We start from the raw sequence: 20458 nt of genomic DNA, 5'->3' as shown, positions 1-20458 counted from the left end.
GTGCATAATCATAGCCCTACTCTCAAAAAACTTGATCCCCGGTCTATTAAAGGAGTTTTCCTGGGGTACTCTTCCACTCAGAAGGGGTATAAATGTGTGGATCCCACTACTTCCAAAGTGTATGTTTCGAGGGATGTCACATTTCATGAACATGAGTCGTATTTTTCGGCGAATCCTCTTCAGGGGGAGTGTCTTGGGAACAAAGGGGAAGAGTATTCCTCTAATCAGCTAATTCAGTTTATGGAGTTTTTGGATTACAAGGTTAGTCCCAGTGTGATTGACACGGTCACGGTCAGTAATGAGAAGGGCAGCCATATGGAAGGGGTCACGGTGGATGCTCAGCCCATTGTTGCCCGGGATCACTTGTTTGGCCAGGTTTATGTCAGAAAGGAGAAAGCTACAGTGGAAGATGTTGGTGATGAGGATAGAACCAATCCCAATCCTGTGATCTCCCCGGATGACCCAAGTCCATCGAATGAAGAGCTCCCCATTGCTGTGCGCAAAGGCACCAGGTCATGTACTTCTCACCCTATTCAGAGATTTGTTTCTTATGCTAAGCTCAGTACAAATTACAAATGTTTTATCACAACCTTATCCAAAGTTGTTATTCCCAGGTCGGTGGATGATGCTAAGGATGATCCCAAGTGGTTACATGCTATGACAGAGGAGATGGGTGCGTTAGCTAAGAACAAAACATGGGAAGTTGTTGATATTCCTAAGGGGACACACCTAGTTGGCTCTAAGTGGGTTTACAACGTGAAGTACAAACCTGATGGCACTGTAGATCGATATAAAGCTCGTTTGGTTGCAAAGGGGTTCAGTCAGAAGTATGGAATCGACTATCTTGAGACCTTTGCCCCTGTTGCAAAGTTGAAGACCGTGAGGGTTATTCTTGCTCTTGCTGTGCACAGGAAGTGGCGCATGGACCAGCTTGATGTTAAAAATGCGTTCTTGAACGGCCATCTGGAGGAAGAAGTCTATATGAGCATGCCTCCCGGGTATGTTCAAGAGGGAAAATGTTGTCACCTCAAGAAAGCTTTGTATGGCTTGAAGCAGTCGCCTAGAGCTTGGTTTGAGAGACTAAGGATCGTTATGAAGTCTACTGGGTACAAGCAAGGAAATGGAGATCATACCCTATTCATAAAGCAGAGAGGTGGTCTGGTGAGTCTTCTCCTTGTCTACGTTGATGATATGATTGTCACTGGCAGTGACGAAGAAGAAAACAGAAAGATGAAGGAGAGATTATCTAAGGAATTCGACCTCAAGGATCTGGGTAAGCTGAGATACTTTCTGGGGATAGAGATTGCTCGATCAGAGACAGGGCTGGTTATGAATCAAAGGAAGTACACTCTTGACTTACTAAAGGAGACAGGCAAACTTGGTTGTAGGCCCTATCTTACTCCTATAGAGTCGGGAACTAAGATAAGTATCAAGACGGGCACTATTCTGGATGAGGAAGGAAAAGGGCGATATCAGAGGCTAGTAGGTAAGCTTATCTATCTTACTCTAACTCGCCCTGATATCACGTATGCGGTAAATGTGCTAAGTCAATTTATGCATGCTCCCACGGATTGTCACTGGAAGAGTGCAGAAAGAGTGTTGGGATATCTAAAGAATGACCCAGGAAAAGGACTGTTGTATACTCGACAGGACAAACTTACCATTGAGGGCTACTCAGATGCAGATTGGGCAGGTTGCACTGACACAAGGAGGTCTACTACAGGGTATTGTATCTTTCTTGGAGGTAACCTAGTTGTTTGGAGAAGTAAGAGGCAAGAAGTATGTTCGAGGTCTAGTGCGGAGGCTGAGTACAGGGCTGTTGCAATGGGGGTTACAGAGATGCTGTGGATGAAGATTCTTTTGACTGATATTGGTGTGGAATTGGGAGATAAAATGAAGATGTACTGTGACAACAAGTCTGCGATTAATCTTGCCAATAATCCAGTTCTACATGACAGGACCAAACATGTGGAGATTGACCGTCATTTTATCCGGGAACGCATTGACTCAAAGGAGCTGATTCTGCCATATATGAAGTCTGAAGATCAAGTTGCAGACGTCCTAACTAAAGGGCTTTGTACTTCTTCATTCGAAAAGAATGTTAGCAAGCTTGGCATGTTTGACATGTATGCCAAGCTTGAGGGGGAGTGTTAGAATATGTTGCTGTGGGAACCGGATCCATTCCTGGACCCGGTTCTATGGGGCGCGGGTACCGAGGCGGGCTCGGTACCCTAGGCGGCTTCTCCTCTCTCCCTCTTTATATTGTCACTTGTGTTTAGTGTTGAATTAAGTGAAATATAATTTTCTCTCTCCTAGGGTTGCGGTGTGCCCCTAGGTCAGAGCCTCCCCGTGGTTTTTCACCTCTTTCTGAGGTTTTCCACGTAGATTGTGTGTTCGTTCTCCACTCTCTCTCTGTGTGGTTCGTGTTTCTACAGTTTTTATAGAAGAAAGACTGGTAAATTTTATGATTACGATTGCTGACTTGACAAAATACTCATGGCAGGTGGTTTTTTAACAATATCAAAGAATGTGTTATTATATGCTGCAAAACTGCAGGTTATTTTTGAAATTTGCTATTTAGTTTTAGTTGTAATGGATTCATAAGTTTAATAATCATCTGTGTCACATAGGTACGGGTACAGGTGCGGGTTCCGGTGCGGGTACGGGTACTGATTATTTTTAAAAAACTTGGGTGCGGGAGTACGGCCATGTATATATATATATATAAACAATAAGAAAAACTTAGAAAATATGTATCAAAATAAAGAATATACATCAACATAAACAAATAAATAACAGAGAAAATATATATCAACGGTTCTTGCAGCAGTGTGTTTAAGAAACCTATGAAAAACTTTACATATGGACAACCAAACAGCCCCCTAGTCAAATATGAACATCAATTGAATTTTCACATCCAAAGAATAGAATAAAAAGTAAGGTAAAAAAAATTGAATCAAAGTAAAATTAAGCAGTTTGAATCTATAAGTACCCAAGTGTCAAAGTACCCATTTTGGGTACGGGTACGTGGACCTTACTGAAGTACCCATGTGACTTAGATAATCATTAACATGACAGTTTAAAGTGAATGAATTTAATCAAATTATTGGTAAAACTGTGGAAATCAATGCCCAAAATTAAAGCTTGCATGTCTATCACATAGAGAACACTTGCACATGCATATGTACCAAAAGTTACAAATATTGTTCTTGTTGAATTAGGGTTTGGAAGAGAGAATCGTTAATGGGCAATGCTTTAGTGAACATATCAGCTACTTGCTTCTCAGAGTTCCATGATATAATGACAATCAACCTCTATGTGCTTCGTCCTCTTGTGAAACACTGGTTATTAGCTGTATAGATGGCTGCTCTATTGTCATAATACATCTTCATAGGCAATGGAACAGTCACTCCTAAGTTGGTAAGCAGAGATTTAATCCAGGTCATCTCTGCTGCAGTGTGAGCCATAGCCTGATACTCAGATTCAGCGCTAGATCTGACAACGACAGTCTGTTTCTTGCTCCTCCATGATACTAAGTTTCCCCCAACAAAAACACATAAACCAGTGGTATACTTCCTATCTACAGCCGAGCCTGCATGCCTCAATATCGATGGCATTCCCATTCTTAAAGAACAACCCTTTACCAGGTGAGGGTTGAGCCAGCTTGAACTCAGCGTGAGTCTCTTGAAAGAAACTCAAACTTTGCTCGAGCTCGAGTCGAGTTCGATTTCATTAGCCCGAGCTCAACTCGGATCGAGTTGTTAAAACTCGAATTCGTCTTGATTATGCTCGAGCTAAAGATTGGCTTGTGCCGTACCAAGCATTTCTTTAAAAAAATATTTTGTTAAAAAAAGAGGCAGCATATAGATTTGAACATGGAACGTCCCACATACCAGTCACATGCATACCCATTTGAGCAATCTATTTTTTTTGATAATTTTATGAGTCGTATTTTATGTATTTTCTTTCTCGAGTTTAACCGAGCCAAGCCCACTGTAAACCAGACCCAAACTTGATGGTCGAAACACTTCAAGGGTTACACTCTTGAAGATATCAGCCATTCCAAGAATTCACACAAGGAGAAACATATAACTAGAGGTGAAAAAGAACATGTATTGAATCTCAAATGATATACAAAAGCAGGCCTCAAAGCCCTATCAAAACAAGGGACAGCAGTCCCTTATTTATAGTACAAGGAGAGGAAGAGGGAGATGGCTGTTGGGCCAGCTCCAACGGCTAGATTTCTAGCAGTTGGAAGCTGGTCCAACAGCTAGTTCTTCTCCCTTTTGCAAATAAAAAAAAGGTAAAAATGAATAGAAACAGAAAAATACATAAAAAGGAAAAGAAGAATACATAAAAGACATAACACATGCATATATATTTATATATACAAGTCATACATCAAACTAGAATATAAAATACACATGTATACTTACATGATGTCTAAACCTTAAATTCTAACACCCTCCCTCAAACTTTTAGTGTGATCACCGAAAGTTTGCCAAGAAGAAACTGAAATCTTGCTGAAGCAAGTGCCTTGGTGAAGAAGTCTCCAAGTTGATATCTGAAGGAACAAAAATATATCAATTGTTCGGCGATGATATTCTTCTCTCACATAGTGACAATCCATGTCCATATGTTTTGTCCTTTCATGAAAAGTATGATTGCTAGCAATGTAGATGGTGCTTTTATTGTCGCAGCAGATTTTAGTGACTTCAGTCAAGTCAATTCCAATGTCCTTTGTTGACGGGTTTTGTTGTCCGGGTCCGGATCTTTACCCGATCCGGTTTGTCCTAATTAGGACTACTTATATCTCTGTAAACCCTAATCTTAGTGTTAATGAAGTTTTGAAGAGAGAGAGTGTCTGGAGGCTAGTGGGCACCAGACCTCCTCACCCGTGGTTTTTCTTCCCTCGTGTTGAGGGTTTTCCACGTTACATCTGTGTGCTTTCTTCTACTCTCGTGCATATTTTGTGTCTACATGGTATCAGAGCCGTCGGACTTGGAGAAAACGAAATCTGTTTTTCTAGGGTTGTGAAGTTCCAACCCTGACTGTCGCCGCTACCACCGTCGCCGTCGCTACCCCCACCGCCGCCGCTGTCACCGCGCCGTGACATTGTCTCCGTCGCTGCCCCACCGTGGCCGTGACCGCCGCTGCTGCGTCGCTGGTGTCGTGACTGCCGACGTCCAACGCCGACGCCTCTGCCGACGCTGACTCTGCCGCCGACGCCTACACCGACGCCAACGTCCGACGCCGTCGTCTATGCTCGGCGTGCGCGGCCAAGCGCCGCCCTCTGCTTCCGCCGAGCACTGCTTCCTCTTCTCTAGGTTACTGCTGCTGTGTGTGTTCTTTGACAGCCACTTCTAACTGGTGATCATGGCTGACTCGTCTTCTTCTTCCATCAATACTAATCTACTTGATGTTGTGTCTGCGCGGACTGATCATGTACCGGTTCAAGTTACCACCATTCAACTTACCAAGGAGAACTATTCACGATGGTCTGCTGCGATTACTATGGGGATTGCTGGGCGAGGACGCATTGCCTATGTGAATGGGAGAAAGGTTGAACCTGCTGCAGATAGTCTGTTTTGGGATACATGGTTTCTTGAAGACAACCAGGTAAAAACCTGGATTGTTAATTTGGTGTCCCCGGATATCCAATCCCTCATTCTTCGTAAGAAGATTGCAAGGGATATGTGGGTTATTTTGGAACAGATGTATGGTCAGAAGAAAAGGAAAGTTCGTGTATATCAACTTATGAAGGATGTGTATTCCCTGCGCCAAGGTGCTCTCTCGGTTGCAGACTTTTATGCAACATTAAAATCTAAGTGGGAGGACCTTGACTATCATTCTGATATTACATGGAGGTGTCCTCACGACCAGATGCAGTATATGACTGATAAATGGGAGAACAGGGTATTCCTTTTCTTATCCGGACTGAATGATGACTTTGAAAATATCAGGAGTCAGATTCTTAACTCTGACGAATCATTTAGTATTGAAGATGTCTATTCCCGAGTTGAAGCTAAAGAACAGAGAAGGCTGCTTTCTAGTGGACGAAAGGGGGAAGAACAGTCTGCCTATGTTAGCCGTGCCCCTGTGGGTACTCCTCGTTCTTCCCGAAAATGTACATATTGCAAAAAAATTGGTCATACTAGGGATTTTTGTTGGGACCTGCATCCAGAGAAGAAGGATAGTAGGGGGAGGTCTTCTAGTGGGAAGAAGCATGTATCGTCTGCAACAAGTCTGAGTGATGGGAAATGTTCTATTTCTGCAGAACAGATTCGTGAGCTACGAGCATATTTGAGCAAGATTGATGTTGGTCAGGCAGATACACCAGATGAGGTGAAGATCAATCAGGTATTGGCTGTTTCAGGGGCAGAAGGTACTTCTTATATGGGTGAATGAATTGTTGACAGCGGTGCCACTCATCACATGACTGGCAACCCCAAGCTTTTCCATGACTACAAGCTATCCTCGGGAAAGGAACTTGTGTCCCTTGCCGATGGTTCCTTTACTTCTGTGGCAGGGAAAGGGAGTCTTTCCTTGTTAAATAATTTTTTAGTTCATGATGCCTTACATGTTCCCCATCTTCCCTTAAATTTGTTATCTGTCAGTAAGACTACCAAGGAACTGAAGTGTGAACTTATATTTTCTGAAAAACATTGTGTTTTGCAGGACTTGGTGACAGGGAAGAGGATTGGGATTGGTTTGGTGTCTAATGGGCTGTATCGGCTTCCTATACGCATTGTCACAGCTCTTATGTCAGCAGTCAGCAGGACAGAGAAGAAGGAGGAAGAGTGTCGTCAGTTATTTTTGTTTTGGCATGAACGCCTTGGTCATCTCCTATTTGGGAGTTTGAAACATTTGTTCCCTGAACTATGTTCTAGTTTAAACATGTCCATGTTATCATGTGATGTGTGTCAGTTTGCGAAGCATGTTAGAGCTTCTTATCCAATTTCAAATAGTCGTTCTAATAAAGCTTTCTCCTTGGTTCATTCTGATGTGTGGGGGCCTTCGGGCATTCATTCTCGTAGTGGTTTTCAATACTTTCTAACTTTTATAGATGATTATTCAAGGTGTACCTTTGTGTATTTGTTGAAAGATCGTAGTGAGGTGCCTCACATTATTGAAACTTTCATCCTCCTAGTGGAAAACCAATATGGAAATTCTGTCAAGACGTTTCGGTCTGATAATGCTCGTGAATATATGTGTCTTACTGTTGAAGAATTCTTTCGAAAGAGGGGGATTGTTCATGAGACTTCCTGTAGTTATACCCCCCCTCAAAATGGGGTTGCTGAGAGGAAAAATCGTCAGTTGCTCAATGTCACCCGAGCCATATTGTTCGAAAGAAATCTCCCAAAATACTATTGGGGAGATGCAATCCTTACTAGTGTCTACTTGATTAATCGCATGCCTAGTCGTGTGCTAAAGGGTCGTACTCCCTACTCTATGCTTCCAGGGAGTAGTCAATCTTTTCACCTTCCTCCTCGAGTCTTTGGATGTGTGTGTTTCATACATAACCACAGCCCAAATGTGAAAAAACTTGATCCCAAATCTATTAAGGGCATCTTTCTTGGGTATTCTTCCACTCAAAAAGGTTATAAATGTCTAGATCTCACCACTGGTCGTCTTCACATTACCAAAGATGTCACATTCTTGGAACATGTCTCCTATTTTGGTGAGAATTCTCTTCAGGGGGAGAAGTTAATGTCTAAGGAAGAGTATTCTCCCACATCGGAAATTCAATTTACAGACTTTATGGATTACAGGCGTGAAGAGAATCTTGTTGCCAAGCTTGGCAAAGATGAAGAGGGGACGACTACTGATGTACATGAACAAGAGAAGGAGGGAGAGCATCCTATGGTGATAGAACAAGAGGGTAATCGTATGTTTGGACAGGTGTATTCCAGGAGAAGAGCTTGTACTGACAAGGTGATTAATGATGAGGAGGTTACACCGAATCCCAATCCTACTTCTTCCTTGGATGATCCAAGTCGTGTTCAGAAGCAAGATGTTGGAAGAGAAATTCAGACTGGGAAAGAAAAGGAGGATCTTCCCATTGCCTTGAGAAAGGGTGTCAGGTCATGTACCCAGCACCTTATTGGTAACTTCGTATCTTACTCTAGATTGAGCACTGACTATAAATGTTTTGTATCCTCCTTGGCTGTGGTTGTGATTCCCAGGAATGCTACAGAGGCTCAGGGTGACACTAATGTAAATCAGGCCTGATCTTGAGAATACAAATGCTTCAAGAGATACACTCTTGAAGATCCCAACAACTTCAATAGGTAATACACAACCAAACCTCAAACTTGAGGAGAAGATACCAAATCTATTAATCTCAAGAGAAGAATACACAAGAGAGGCCTAAAAGCCTTAACCAAACAAGGGACAACAGTCCCATATATATAGTACAATGAAAGGGAGAGAAGAAGGAGGAGTTGGCGGTTGGGCCAGCTCCAACAGCTAGAAATCTAGCCGTTGGAAGCTGGTCCAACAGCTAGTTCCCTTTTACAAAAAAGGAAAAGGTAAAAATAGAAAAAGAAAAGAAATAAAAAATACATAAAAACGAAAAGGAAGCAAATAAAATAAAATACATAACACCTATGCATACATAGATATTCATATATACAAATCATATATGAAACATATGTATACTTACATAATGTCTAATATTTAAATTCTAACACCCCCCCTCAAACTTACGGTGTGATCACCGAAAGTTTGCCAAGAAGAAACTGAAAACGTGCTGAAGCAAGTGCTTTGGTGAAGAAATCTCCAAGTTGATATTCGGAAGGGACAAAGGATATATCGATTGTTCGGCTAAGATATTCTTCTCTCACATAGTGACAATCCATTTCAATATGCTTCGTCCTTTCATGAAAAGTATGATTGCTAGCAATGTAGATGGCACTTTTATTGTCGCAGCAGAGCTTGGTTGCTTCATTTAAGTCAATTCCAATGTCCTTCAATAAGCTTTTTAACCACACAATCTCCATGGTGGTGGTGGCCATGGCACGATATTCTGCTTCAGTTGATGATAGAGAGACTTTATTTTGTTTTTTGCACCTCCACGAAATAAGAGAGTCACCTAGAAAAACACAAAAACCGGTGGTGGAATGCCTGTTATTAGGATCTCCACCCCAATCAGCATCAGTATAGGCAATCATATTCAAGTTTGATGAGGATGATAGAAAAAGTCCTTTAGTGATTGTGTGTTTGACATATCGAACAATCCTCAATGTGGCTCCCATGTGTACAGAAGTGGGTCTTTGTTGAAACTGACTTATGACATGTACCGCATGTGATATGTCAGGCCTTGTAATGGATAGATATGTGAGAGCTCCAACCAATTGACGAAATGGAGTGGGATTTTCTAGAATTTCTCCATCATCAATCTTCATCTTTACTCCTAAGGCTTCAGGAGTGTCTACCACCTTGTCATCAGTGATACCTGATCTGCTTATAATGTCATTGGCAAACTTCATTTGTGAGAGTAAGTATCCTCTTCTACTATAAGCTACTTCAATACCAAGAAAATATGTTAGTTTACCCAAATCAGTCATTTCAAATTCATTCTTTAGAAAGTCTTTTACCTGCATAATTCCGTTGGCATCATTACCTGTAATAATCATATCATCTACATATAAAAGTAACACAATTATACCTATAGCAGTATTTTTAACAAACATAGCAGTGTCAGAATAGCATGATTTAAAACCTTGTTTGAACATAACATTGCTAAACATGTCAAACCAAGCTTTTGGAGCTTGTTTCAAGCCATATAATGCCTTTCTAAGATAAAGAACTTTTCCTTGAGGTAAATCAAGCCCAGGGGGTGAATCCATGTATACCTCTTCATTTAAGTATCCATTCAAAAAAGCATTTTTGACATCCAATTGATATATAGACCATTGTTTAATGGAGGCAATGGCAATAAGAGCTCTAACAGAGGTCATACGAGCAACAGGGGCGAAGGTTTCTTCGTAATCAATCCCATATTCTTGGGCATATCCTTTGGCAACAAGTCTAGCTTTATACCTTTCAAGTGATCCATCACTTCTAGTCTTGACTTTGTAAACCCACCTACATCCTATTGTCCTTTTCCCTATAGGAAGAGACACAATGTCCCAAGTTTTATTGTCTTCAAGGGCTCTAAGTTCATTGTTCATTGCTTCAATCCAATGTGGGTTAGTTTTGGCTTCAAGATAGGATGAAGGTTCAACATGAGAGTGAATAGCTAATAAGCAAGCTCTATGTTTTGGGGAAAAAGACTCATAGGAAACAAATTTTTGAGGTGGATGAGAATCTCTTTGAGATCTCCTAAGAGTAGGTTGAGACTCTTGGATGTTTTGTTGAGACCTTCTCTTATAAACTATAACTTCTCTTGGTGATCCATCACTTCTTGGTGAAGATCTATCAAAAGGAGTATTCTCAACCTCATTTTGAGCATCATTATGTGAAGAAGGCAAAACATCATCATCATTATCAACATCATCATCATTTATCCATAAAAAAGAATAGTCATCTTCATGCTTGGGTTTATTTTCATTAAAGCCATTTTCTTCTTCTAAAAATATCACATTTCTTGAAACATACACCTTATCTTTTTCAATATCATAGCATCTATACCCTTTTTGAGTTTCGGAATAGCCAATAAAGACACATTGAATAGCCCTAGATGAAAGTTTATCATTTTTGTCATTTAAAATGAAACATTTGCAACCAAAGACTTTGAATCTTTTATAAGTTGGCTCCAAGTTAAAAAGTTTTTGAAAAGGTGAAATATTTTCTAAAACTTTAGAGGGCATTCTATTAATCAAGTAAATGGATGTTAAAATTGCTTCAGCCCAAAAATTTTTTGGAACATTTTTTGATATAAGAAGAGCTCTTGTTGTTTCAAGAATATGTCTATGTTTTCTTTCGGCGACTCCATTTTGTTGGGGGGTTTTGGGACAAGACTTTTGGTGTATAACTCCCTTTTCTTTTAGGAATTCTTCAAACTCATTGGAAATGAATTCTCCCCCGGAATCACTTCTAAAAATTTTAAGGTTTGCATCAAATTGAGTTTTGATCATGTTGTAAAAGTTTTTAAAATTCATAAGGACTTCGGATTTGCGTTTAAGAAAGTAAACCCAAGCATATCGAGAGTAATCATCCACAAAAATGACATAATAAAGCAAACCACCTTTAGACATAATAGGAGCGGGACCCCATACATCCGAATGCACTAATTCAAAAGGTGCTTTTGCAACAAAATTTCTATTTCCAAAAGGTAAAGCCTTAATTTTGGCTTTAATACAATCATCACAAGAGATCATTTCTTTACATTTCTCTTCCAAAAAAGGGATACAAGACATTTTTCCTAAACTTGAATGCCCAAGTCTTTGATGCCAAACTTGAATGTCACTCTTCTTGACTATATTGCAAGTAGGGTTGGAAAGATCCAAATAGTCAACATAGTAGAGATCATTTTTCCTAAAACCTTCCCCAATCGTCTTCTTGGAAAGATGGTCCTGTATCAAAAATTTATTTTGTGAGAAGACAATATCGCATCCATGATTTGTTATTTGAGAAACCGACAAGAGATTTAAGTTAAGTTTGGGAATAAATCTAACTTTTGGTATTTTAAAAACTTTTGAATTAAAATTTTGATCAATATTCCCAACACATTTGATTTCAAGAGGAGTTCCATCGGCGGTTTTAACAAATGGACACGATTCTTCCTTAGTGCATTCGGTAAGCAAAGAATTACAAGGGGTCATATGAAATGAAGCTCCGGAATCAAGAATCCAAGAGTACTTACTTGATGATGTAGATGCCACGGTTGCTCCGGAGATTGGAGAAGTCCCTCCTCCTTTGAAAAGCGGTTGAAGAGCATCAATAAGCTTTGGTTGGAGGGCACTTACAAGTTTGTCTAGGTCAAATCGATTGTTTTCTTCATACATTGTCCCAGCCACACTTGTCTTTTTATCAAATCTCCTCAATTTAGGACATCTAAGTTTGGTATGTCCTTCTTCTTGACAATGGAAACATATAATCTTCTTGTTGCCATTATTGCTATGCTCATAGTTTCGATTAAAGTGAGGAGGCCTATAAGTTCTCATATGAGCACCGGGTCTTGAGGTAGCAAGAACACTTTCACTCTTGTCTTTTGAAAAATTGAGTCTATTCTCCTCCATTTGAAGTTCCGCTATGGCTTCGTTCATAGATGGCACTTTATGCCTATGGAGCAAGGAAGTTTTGACTCCATCATATTCCGATCTAAGACCAAGAATAAATTTATAAAATTTCTCCCTTTGGATTTGTTTTTCTCTAACTCCAATGTCTCTTGGATCATACCATTCGGGTTCAAATAGAGCAAGTTCGTCCCATAATTGCTCCATTTCTCCAACATATTCTTTAATGGTCTTGTCTCCTTGTTGGAGACTTGCAATCTTCATTTGAAGATTGCACATGTAGGCCACATCCTTCATAGTGTGGGTTTTCTTGAGGAATTCCCAAGCTTCATGAGCAAAATTATGTTTTGCTATTTGGCCCATGGTTGTAGTATCAACACAAGCAATAATCCAAGTGATAATCTTGTGGTGTCCTATCTTCCACTCTTCCCATTTTCTCTCATATTCATTCATAGCCTTGTCTTTTTCAACTCCATCTAGTTCTTGAGCTTTACCATCTATGGTCTTGGTGAGGACTAATTGAGGTTCACTTTTTGACCCATCAACGAGTCCCCATAGGCCTTTACTTCTAATAAAATGTTCCATAGTTTTTGCCCAAGAAACATAATTTGATGAAGTTAATTTGGGAAGAGGAGTAGAGGAAGTTCTTTCATCCATAATGTGTACCTTGTAAAAGAGACGTTGAGGTAGTGCTAGGATGAAAAACAGCCACACAAAAATGAAGCTTTCGACGCGTCAAGGACTGCCACAATCTTCACCACCAAGGGAGCTTTATCCCGTCACAAATATCACCAAAAGAGGCCAGCAAAATAACAGCACCTTCTTGTGTCAAATTTCAGCCAACAATATATCGAACACTTGGAGTGCTTCACAGCTCCAAGGAAAGAGTAATAATTGGATCTTCCAAGCTTGAAAGACAGCAACACAAAGAGCCAAAACGAGGCTCTGATACCATGTAAATCAGGCCTGATCTTGAGAATACAAATGCTTCAAGAGATACACTCTTGAAGATCCCAACAACTTCAATAGGTAATACACAACCAAACCTCAAACTTGAGGAGAAGATACCAAATCTATTAATCTCAAGAGAAGAATACACAAGAGAGGCCTAAAAGCCTTAACCAAACAAGGGACAACAGTCCCATATATATAGTACAATGAAAGGGAGAGAAGAAGGAGGAGTTGGCTGTTGGGCCAGCTCCAACGGCTAGAAATCTAGCCGTTGGAAGCTGGTCCAACAGCTAGTTCCCTTTTACAAAAAAGGAAAAGGTAAAAATAGAAAAAGAAAAGAAATAAAAAATACATAAAAACGAAAAGGAAGCAAATAAAATAAAATACATAACACCTATGCATACATAGATATTCATATATACAAATCATATATGAAACATATGTATACTTACATAATGTGTAATATTTAAATTCTAACAACTAAGTGGTCTCATGCAATGAAAGAAGAGATGGAAGCTTTAGACAGAAATCAGACATGGGAGGTGGTTGATATTCCTGAAGCAGCCCACTTGGTTGGGTCGAAGTGGGTCTACACTGTTAAGTACAAACCAGATGGGAACATTGAGAGGTACAAAGCACGATTGGTGGCCAAGGGGTTCAGTCAGAAGTATGGGATCGACTACTTAGAGACGTTTGCTCCAGTTGCAAAGATTGTTAGAGTTATTATTTCATTGGCGGTGCTGAAGGGTTGGGAGATGTGCCAACTTGATGTGAAAAATGCCTTTCTTAATGGAGATCTCGAAGAGGAGGTGTACATGTGCATGCCACCAAGTTTTAAGAAACCTGGAAAATGCTGTAGATTGAAGAAAGCTTTGTATGGGCTGAAACAGTCTCCTCGAGCATGGTTTGAACAGCTCAGACTTGTTATGGGAAACATGGCTACAAACAAGAAAATGGAGATCATACCCTGTTTGTAAAGAAAAGAGAGTAAAGTTACTCTACTATTGATTTATGTTGATGATATGATTGTTACAGGTGATGATAAGGAAGAGATAGCAAGATTAAAGGGTCTACTATTTACTGAATTTGATCTAAAAGATCTTGGTAAGCTGAAGTATTTCCTTGGTATTGAAATTGCTAGATCAGGTACAACTCTTGTACTTAGTCAAAGGAAGTATACCCTGGATCTACTGAAGGAGACAGGAAAACTGGGGTGTAGACCAGCCTCTACTCCTATAGATGCTGGGCATAAACTTGGTAGCAAAGATGGAGAACTGTTGGGTGAAGAAGCTAAAGGGAGATATCAACGTCTAGTTGGCAAACTGATTTATCTCACTCTGACTAGACCTGATATCACATTTGCTGTAAATGTGATGAGCCAGTTCATGTATGCACCTACAGATATGCACTTGAAGGCTGTAGATAGAATTCTGTGCTACTTGAAGAAGAATCCCGGGAAGAGACTTCTATATGTGCAACAAAGATCTATTGAAGTTGAAGGGTATTCTGATGCAGACTGGGCAGGCTGTGTTGACACCAGAAGATCTACTTCAGGGTACTGCGTCTACTTGGGGGGAAATTTAGTTGTTTGGAGAAGCAAGAGACAAGATGTGTGTTCCCGCTCGAGTGCAGAGGCTGAATATAGGGCTGTGGCTACTGGGGTATCAGAATTGTTATGGCTGAAGATCTTACTGACAGATATTGGAATAGAAATTGAAGAGCCTATGAGGATGTATTGTGATAATAAGTCTGCAATCAACTTGGCTAACAACCCGGTTCTTCATGATCGAACAAAGCATGTGGAGATTGACCGTCACTTCATCAGAGAAAGAATTGATGCTAAGGAATTAACACTACCATACATGAAGTCTGAAGACCAAACTGCTGATATCCTAACCAAGGCCTTAAGTGTAACTCCATTTGAGAGAAATGTATCCAAGTTGGGCATGTTTGATATGTATGCCCAACTTGAGGGGGAGTGTTGACGGGTTTTGTTGTCCGGGTCCGGATCCTTACCCGATCCGGTTTGTCCTAATTAGGACTACTTATATCTCTGTAAACCCTAATCTTAGTGTTAATGAAGTTTTGAAGAGAGAGAGTGTCTGGAGGCTAGTGGGCACCAGACCTCCTCACCCGTGGTTTTTCTTCCCTCGTGTTGAGGGTTTTCCACGTTACATCTGTGTGCTTTCTTCTACTCTCGCGCATATTTTGTTTCTACATCCTTCAATAAATTTTTTAACCATACAATCTCCATGGTGATGGTAGCCATAGCATGATATTCTGCTTCGGTTGAAGATAGAGAGACTTTATTTTGTTTTTTGCACTTCCAAGAAATAAGAGTCTCACTTAAAAAAACACAAAATCCGATGGTGGAATGCCTATTGTTATGATCTTCACCCCAATCAACATCAGTATAGGCAAACATATTCAAATTTGATGAGGAGGATAGAAAAGGTCCCTTAGTAATAGTGTGTTTGACATATCGAATAATCCTCAATGCAGCTCCCATGTGTACAGAAGTAGGTCTTTGTTGAAAGTTTGAAAGTGACTTATGACATGTATACCATGCGATATGTCAGGCCTTGGGATGGATAAATATGTGAGAGCTCCAATCAATTGACGAAAGGGTGAGATTTTCTAAAATTTCTCCATCACCAATCTTCATCTTTACTCCTAAAGCTTCAGGAGTGTCGACCACCTTGTCGTCAGTGATTCCTGATCTGCTTATAAATTATAATGTTATTGGCAAACTTCATTTGTAAGAGTAATTATTCTCTTCTACTATAAGCTACTTCAATACCAAGGACATATGTTAAGCTAACCAAATCAGTCATTTCAAATTCACTCTAGGAAATCCTTTGACTGCATAATTTCGTTGGCATCATTTCCTATAATAATCATATCATCTACATATAGCAGCGACCTCAGAACTGATCCTGAAAGTGACATACCTGCACCTACACCTTGCATTCATGTGATGTAGCTAAAAAAAAATGAAAAACAACAAAAAGGCTTTGTAGTAATAGCTTTTCCTATGTGCATATTGCGACTATACAAAGAAACAAGTAGAATGAGCTCTGTGAAAAACACAGAAGAAAAGAAATGAAAGAAAATTATGTCTAAAATTCTGAAAAAAAGAGATTTGGAAAGACTGAAGAAAATATTTGGAATATCAGATAATACCATAGCATTTCCCTTTTCTTGGCTACAGGATATTTTGCTGATATTATCTGTTGGCTTGAAAATGGTGATAGCATTAACAGATTTTCAAAATATTGATGACATTTCTGAATCTCTGACTATATGCATCTATCTGGATACATATTTGTTAGAGCTATTTATATAGAAAAGAAGTCATCCATATGTTGAGCACAGGAGTTGCAAAATCAATTCTATAAATACAGTTGTTGATTGACTTAATTGTAAGAAAAAAACGAATAATCTTTCTTGAGAGAATAAGAATTGAATGCTGAAAGAAAATAGTCATTCATGTTACTAAAAAGCGAGAAATGAGAGACCAACAATTTGACCATTATTGACTAATCATTAAGAGTTATGTTTAAGATGTTTATCTAGTTAAGTAGTCTTCATAACTAACTAATACTTACATTGATATCAATAAATGCTTCAAGGACTTATGGCTTGTGAGTAAGGCCTATGATAGAAAAGTGAGGGAGTGAGAGTGAGGGAATTCATTGTATCCTAAACCCTTCTTAAATAGGGATTTGTCAAGAGAAAAAAAAAACAGTGAGGTATATGTAATTTAACTCAATTATATATAACCACATAAATATATGCATATTACTTTTATCACTTTAAGCCTTTTTTATTAAATTGGCCTAATGTATATGAATAGATTATCCAATTAATCTGAATGGCTAAGATGCCTCCTTAATTTGGATGATGTATTTCAATTGCTTATCTCACCTGTTCTTCATTGTTCTTTCCTTCCTCTTAGTGCCCTTTAAAATGTGACTATCAATGAGAATATATATTCTGAAATAGGTATGGTAATTGGGGTATATGTTTCACCTATGGCACTTGGTTTGGGATTGAGGCACTGGTGGCTGGTGGCATGACCTATCAGAATTGCTCTGCAATCCGGAAAGCATGTGAATTTTTGTTATCAAAACAACTAGAATCTGGAGGTTGGGGTGAAAGCTATCTTTCATGTCTGAATATGGTAAGATTCTTCCTCGATATCTGTTCTGTTTAGTCATTATTTGTCCAATTCTTATGACTACTGCAGTATTTTCAGTTCTGGTGCTTAACTATTACTCAGTTGAGTTTGCACTTCTTAAAAAGGGTTCTTCATTTAATTCATCTTGTCTTTATGCAGTCTTAGATGATACGGGGAAACCCTGGGAGGGATGATTGATCCTATGAATCTTTTGACTGTCATGGCATATTTATATGGGAAATATTATTAGTGATTATTCTTACCAATAGGGAATTAGCAGCTTCATATTTATATATTTTTCACATTTCTACATGAGGATGTTGACCTGGCTGGAGTTTTGTTACTCATTGGGTCTACAGTGAAAGTAAAAGGCAAAGCAAAGAAGATTGTTCCCAGATTCTCGTAATTTTATAGTTTTGTTATTTGTGACTGAACCTGGAAGGGTGCTTTCTCTTGTATTAATTTATGCAGTTAGTGACACGAACTTTCTATTGCTGATGCATGTTGAGTAAGGTGTATACAAACCTGAAAGGAAAGCAGTCGCATTTGGTCAATACAGCTTGGGCTATGCTTGCACTGCTTAGTGCTGGACAGGTATGACTTACTTTTGGGACTGTAATTGAGTTATTGTCTTCTGATATCTGATTGGACTGTAATAGAAACCTTATTCTCCCGATCTATGAATTGTTAATGTTTAGGACACAATTTGTTGGCTCGGTATATTGTCATGCTCTCTCTGTGCCTCTATATTGCATATATTCTGATGAAATATCTGCTCAAATTTAACACTTGATGTAAAAATTAATGTAATTCTGCTTTTGCATTTTTTCTTCTTTTTTGGCTATTCATCAGTGAACTCAACTCCTATGTATATTTTTTCCAGACCAGCAATTTAATTCAACTTTAATTGCTTGATAACTAGCAAATTTCTTTTGAGCTAGGCTGAGAGAGATCCAAAGCCTCTGCATCATGCGGCGAGTGTGTTAATCAATGGACAAATGGATAATGGTGATTTCCCACAGCAGGTATATTTTCTCATGAATTTTCAGCATGATTCCATCTATGGAGGCTTTGCTCCTAAGCTTTCCCATATGTATCTGGGTGACTGATTTTTAGTTTTCTTTCAGAATCCGATGCCATATTGCTATATGATATTCTTTTATCTATGTATGCTTTTGCTTATATCTGTTCCTTAATTGACTTTCTGCCATTGTTAGGAAATTATGGGCGCTACCTGCAACAAGCTTATGCTCAGCTATTCTGCATACAGGAACATATTCCCAATATGGGCCCTGGGAAAGTATCGCTCGTGCATGCTTTTGTCTTCTTAAAGTCATCACTATTATAACTTCCTGTCTGTGCCAGAATTTGTCCTCACACAGTTGTTTAGTGAGATGTGCTAAAGATTCTAGAGCCAAGCAAAATTTGTAATAATGTGTGGACAATTCTACTAGGTGGATGGAAATCCTGGAGTATATGGAGACCACCTAAAACGTGCAGGGATATTTCCAATTGTTTCTAACTAAGCATGGACCATGTTGATGATTATGTTAAGTCTGTCTGTCATATATAAACCATAGAAATTAGCTTCTGTGAACACCTCTTTGTGCTTTTAACATTTATGCTGCTCTAGTTCGGAATATATGTCTCATAGCCTTCACACTAGATAATTACTATGCTGTTAGTGGAACTGCCTCATTCTGTTAATCATTGAATTAGATGAAGGATCACATTGCAGTGGCACTACTCAATCACCATTAGCTCATTCATATAAAATTCGAATGTCTAATTTAGTAAATAATTGGGTGTAATTGCAGAGTTTATATCTGCAACTCTACTTACCGCACCGTTCTCTAGTCCATGGGATTTGTGAAATGAAAAAATGGGATTGCCTCACTCTTGATTCTCATTTTTCAGGGAACTTGGGTTTCAAATTTAACATTCTCCATGCACATTCTGCTATAGGAAACGCATAAGTTTGACCAGTTTCAGCTCCTATTTTGGTGGGTTCAATCGACTTTCAGATCCTTCCTTTCTAAAGCCTGCATCTCTTCGATATCCCCATCATAGAGCCTGCATCTCTTTCATATCCCTATTCCACTAAATTTCTGTCTGGTTGACAAATGCTTTCTGTATAAAGGGAATTTAATTCAAATTCCACTGGATTATACGAGTTGCGAGTAGTATGCTAGTTTTCCCACGAGGAAAAGCCAATAGATGCTACTGATGCATAAGGCAAAAGAGTTGATGCTGATAAGAATTGTAAGTGGAAACTTCTAATTGGGTGTATAGTAACTTGCAAAGTGGGAAACAAGAAAGAATATCTAAGGTCAGTTGAAGGACATAAGTGTCAAAAAAAGAGACTAGTGGTCACATAGTGGTCTGCCATGAAATAAGGTCCTCTGCCGTTGCAGTATGAAACTAAAAAAAATGTAGGCAAGGTGTCGATGTAGTTGATGTTCTCTTAAACTGGAAAAGGTCATCAGCTTAAGTGGAAGGGCATTCCCATCTAGAGCAAATAGATCACCTGAAAAAAATGGCAGCTTTCAAACACATGCAAAGTAGATGACCAAAAGAGAAACAACTAAGTAAATCAATCTGCAGTGCTAACCAATGCAATGTGGTGTAAGCCTATGAAGCGATGTGTAGGAAAGTGATACATATAGTGCATATGAAGCGATGTGTAGGAAAGTGATACATATAGTGCATATGAAGAGATCTGTTGCAAAGTGATACATACTGAAGTAGTTTTGTGACAAAAATTGTTTAGTATATAATATCCACAAAAATAATGTCAAAAAAAAAAAAAACAAATAACCAAAATAACATGCAAGTGTTGCGGGGTAATTCCCCAGTGAACATGTCCTAAGTAATATATTCTATGTATAAAAAATCATTATTGTAAGGTAACACCCAAATCAACTAGGGTGGGCATTGGGCTGGCCCGATACCTGAAACCTGGCCCGATTCTTGAATATAAAATATATATTTTTAATAACAAATATATATTATTAATAATAAAAAATAATTTTAAAAATTAAACGGGCCGGCCCATCAGGCCCAGGACCAGCCCCCCGCTGGTGGCCCAGCCCGCGCCCACCCCTAGAATCAACTTGTCATAAACAATACCTTTCAAGCATAGTTC

General features: G+C 39.2%; 1 protein-coding gene across 3 annotated transcripts in view; it reads left to right on the top strand.

The window, feature by feature from the left end:
• Nucleotides 1-18917, top strand: part of LOC116266844 (cycloartenol Synthase-like) — a 71497-nt gene extending 52580 nt beyond the window's left edge. The window contains exons 15-18 of one of the 3 annotated variants that reach the window (XM_031648277.2): nucleotides 17139-17316; nucleotides 17827-17907; nucleotides 18255-18338; nucleotides 18531-18917. In XM_031648277.2, the coding sequence (XP_031504137.1) occupies nucleotides 17139-17316; nucleotides 17827-17907; nucleotides 18255-18338; nucleotides 18531-18644 (457 nt within the window). In that variant the 3' untranslated portion in view covers nucleotides 18645-18917. Of the gene's footprint in view, nucleotides 1-17138; nucleotides 17317-17784; nucleotides 17908-18254; nucleotides 18339-18530 lie in introns of those variants that run through there. The other 2 variants (XM_031648276.2, XR_004175447.1) reach the window with 2 other exon arrangements.
• The last annotated feature ends 1541 nt before the right edge of the window (nucleotides 18918-20458 follow it).

The sequence above is a fragment of the Nymphaea colorata genome, chromosome 13 (assembly GCF_008831285.2).
Source record: "Nymphaea colorata isolate Beijing-Zhang1983 chromosome 13, ASM883128v2, whole genome shotgun sequence".
Lineage (NCBI taxonomy): Eukaryota > Viridiplantae > Streptophyta > Magnoliopsida > Nymphaeales > Nymphaeaceae > Nymphaea > Nymphaea colorata.
This window is presented reverse-complemented; position numbering and strand designations above follow the sequence as displayed.